The sequence below is a fragment of the Dendrobium catenatum genome, unplaced genomic scaffold (genome assembly GCF_001605985.2).
Source record: "Dendrobium catenatum unplaced genomic scaffold, ASM160598v2 fragScaff_scaffold_800, whole genome shotgun sequence".
Lineage (NCBI taxonomy): Eukaryota > Viridiplantae > Streptophyta > Magnoliopsida > Asparagales > Orchidaceae > Dendrobium > Dendrobium catenatum.
Window position 1 is genome coordinate 49,159 of NW_021319262.1, and position 3,711 is coordinate 52,869.

General features: G+C 35.7%; 1 protein-coding gene across 1 annotated transcript; it reads left to right on the plus strand.

Moving 5' to 3' along the window:
• The first annotated feature begins 2,117 nt into the window (after positions 1–2,117).
• LOC110113377 lies at positions 2,118–3,295 on the plus strand. Its single transcript, XM_020845935.2, has one exon. It carries the CDS (start codon positions 2,340–2,342, stop codon positions 3,042–3,044), a length of 705 nt encoding a protein of 234 aa, XP_020701594.1. The 5' UTR covers positions 2,118–2,339; the 3' UTR covers positions 3,045–3,295.
• Positions 3,296–3,711: the final 416 nt, after the last annotated feature.

Consider the following 3,711-nt stretch of genomic DNA (forward strand, 5'->3'; position numbering starts at 1 on the left):
TAGCATCGATAGGTTATTGGACGAACATATATCTGAAAATTTTAAAAAATAAAAAATAAAAAATAAGTAAATGAGATACGCAAAAACAACGCACAACATACGCACAATGTAAGCAATTTCCACGCACACTGTACGCATAACATACGCACAGTGTACGCATAACATATGCATAAGAATGAACATTGCAAAGAAATGACAGCAAATTATATGCACGCATAAAATACACACAACATAAGCATGGAACACTCAAACTTTACGCATAAAATACGCACAGAAAACGCGTAAATGGAAGCAATCTAGTTAGATTTTATGTTTCAAATTTCAACATAAATTCATCGTAAATCCTGAATACAGAGAAAATACGGTGGCATCAAAGTATCAAACATTTAAAAAGTTTCGAGAAGCCATACATACGCATAGAATAAGCATAAAATCCGAAGATCTTCAGAGCCTTGAACACCAACGCATAGCATAACCATAAAATACGCATTACGAAATAGAAAACATAGCATTAAGTTACCTTTTTGTTTGGGGGTGGCGACATCTTAGAAGAAACTGAGTGAAGAATGCTTGAAATTGCTCCGGCGTGAATGCTTGAAAGTTCGAAAGTTTACTGTAACTTGAAAATCGAAACGTCGACTCCGCCATTCGACCTTTACAAGGGTTTAAATGTTGATGTCATGTCAACATTTCACTAGGCTCGCTATGTCGGCAACTGGGTGTCCGAACTAAAAAAAAAAATTAGGTTAATTTTTAAAAAGGCGACGCCTTAAATATATGAGGCGAGGCGCGCCTCAGTAAACTTGAGGCGTAAGCCTCATAAACTAAACTTATTGCATAGGATTTGAGGCTTAAATGGACGAAATTGCGCTGAGGCGTGCCTTTTATTGCGCAATTTTAAACGTTGGTAAATACCCGACATTGGACTCTATAGGAGAGGAGAAAGGGGAGAGAGCAGTTCACCATAATGATGATTCAAATGAAGAACCCCTTAGTGATGACAGTGCTGATGACTTATGAGTTCTTATGTGATATGTCATTGCTATTTATTTTTGAAAATTTGAATTATTTGTTACTTAAAAGAATATTGGGATTTGGGAAAGATAGAATTTTTAGTTGAACTATATTTCATGTTGTCTTATTATTGAGATATTTTGATTTCACTTCATATCTTATGCTTTTTTATGTTTTATATTATTCACTCATTAGTACATAAAAAATTTATCATTTTATGTTTACGCAATCTTTCAATTTTGAGGCTTACGCCTCAAAACGCCTTGAGGCTTACGCCTCGCCTCACGAATGAAAAACGCCTCAATACCGAATACGCAATTTTAAACATTGGTGGTCACTTAAATAATTTCTTTTTCATATGGTTTCAATAATAACTACAATGTTGTTCTAGTGGCCATATAGTGAATTTAAATGAGCTTAAAGAAATCCTACAAATTTCTGACATAAATTTTGGTTAATATCATTTTTATTGTTAAATAGAAGTGGCAGCTACCATAATCCTCCTCATACGGTAGCTTTTAAGTTCTTATAGGTGTAAAATTGTCAGTATATCACTTTTTAGTCTTTGGTCAAAGCAATGTTTAAAATTGTGTATTCGGGTATTGAGGCGTTTTTCATTCGTGAGGCGAGACGTAAACCTCAAAGCGTTTTGAGGCGTAAGCCTCAAAATCAAAAGATTGCGTAAATATAAAATGATAAATTTTTTATATACTAATGAGTGAATAATATAAAACATAAAAAAACATAAGATATGAAGTGAAATCAAAATATCCCGATAATATGACAACATGAAATATAGTTCAACTCAAAATTCTATCTTTACCAAATCCTAATATTCTTTTCATTAACATATAATCCAAATTTCCAAAAATAAATAGCAATGACATATCACATAAGAACTCAAAAGTCATCAGCACTGTTATCACTAAGGGGTTCTTCATTTGAATCATCATTATGATGAACTGCTCTCTCCCCTTCCTCCTCTCCTATAGAGTCCAATGTCGGGCATTTACTTCAAGATTTATGTAAGTTTTAATATAAATAGCATGAGGCGTAAGCCTCATGCCAGTGAGGCGAGGCGGGCCTCAAGGCGGGCTTCATAAAAAAAACTCGAGGCGTTTTTTACTGGAATTGCGCAAAGGCGGGCCTCAAGGCGAACCTCATATTGCGCAATTTTAAACCATGGGTCAAAGGATCCTCCTTCCATTTCATTGAAGAATGTTGTTTCTTCAAAGATCACATATTCGAGCTGCACTTTGTAATTTATCGTCCATTTCATGAAAAAAAAAAACCTTCATATTCTTATTTTGGCAGTTTGATAAAGGATGTGCGATCAAAATCTGCAGGAACTTAACTTCGCAGAGGAGCAGATACAATCCTCAGATGCGCTGGTTGAGATGAGTCAGGGACAGTGGGAAGGTTGTCTTCGCTATGACATCTACACTCCAGAAATGGTCAGTTTGATCGAGAAAACCCAGCCTGATTTCTCGCCACCTCTTGGAGAATCACTGAGACAGGTGGAGTTCAGAATGATGGAATTTATTAACAAAACTGTTCTGCAAATTCCTGAGAAGCTTTTTAGTGGGGATCCTCCACTAAATCATAATGAAGTCAAGGAATTGTCACGCCACAGCTCAGCGAATTCAGTACAAGATCGTGATGGTCCTCAGTGGGATCTTCTTTACCGTCTCAACCGAACTGGAATTCAGAGGAAGAAATCTGGTAAGAGCAGGCTTCAGTTCATGACAACAGGTGACCATGAGAATGAAGAAGAATTCTCCCCTGGAGAAACTAGCCATAGTTCCTTCATGAACGAAGCAAATTCCAGTCGAAATCTTTCCACATCTATTGGGATTTTCACACATGCAACCCCAATCAGATGCCTTGTAACTTGTCTTCTTGGTTGTAATCCAGCAATGTCAATGAGGATCTGCATTGATGATTCTTCAGTTACAGTGCTTCAGCACTCCCTGAGAAAAGGATGGCAGATAAAGAGATTAAACGATACATCGCATGTCAGGCTACTTTAACAGGTGAATGATTTGAGTTCCAGAATTACAGAAACTGGTTCAGAACGATCGCTCAGCAGAAAACATGTTAGTGATTACAAAATATTATATTTATTTCATTGTAGTTTATTGTGTAACATGAAGAGCTCTGAATAGCATGTCATTTTTTAGGAAAATTAGCGTTTGTATTTTAATATTATGTGTAACTAAACATTACTTATCATACACAGTTACAGCTAATTATGGAAATATGATAGTCAATTTGGTTTAAATTTTCTGAATTGTTTGCAAAACTGTAAATTTTTAGCTTTAAAGGCTCATCAGAAGTGGAAAGAGAACCTTACATCATTTGATATTGTTAAAGAATAGAAGTGATATATGAATGCGAAGTAACTCGTGTTGAATCTTCTCCCCCAGATTGCACTAAGGATTTAGAAGTTTTCAGCCCATCCATCAACTACAGATTCTTCTTCTTGGGATGCTCCGTTTGGGCCCACAATTCAACTATGGCTTCAGTTTTGTCTCTCCTTTTAGCCAATTGATTCAGGTACTCACTGTGATCAACTATAGCTGCTTTATTTTGATTGTAGGAGGTTAGTCTATCTAAATAGAGAAAACAATGATAAACGAATCAACCTTCATAGAATCTTTGGTGAGAAGATTATAAAACCTTTTTAAGATATTAGTT

What these genes read in the sequence shown, in the direction of transcription:
- LOC110113377 (XM_020845935.2), top strand. Translation starts at nt 2,340, where the DNA reads ATGTGCGATCAAAATCTGCAGGAACTTAACTTCGCAGAGGAGCAGATA.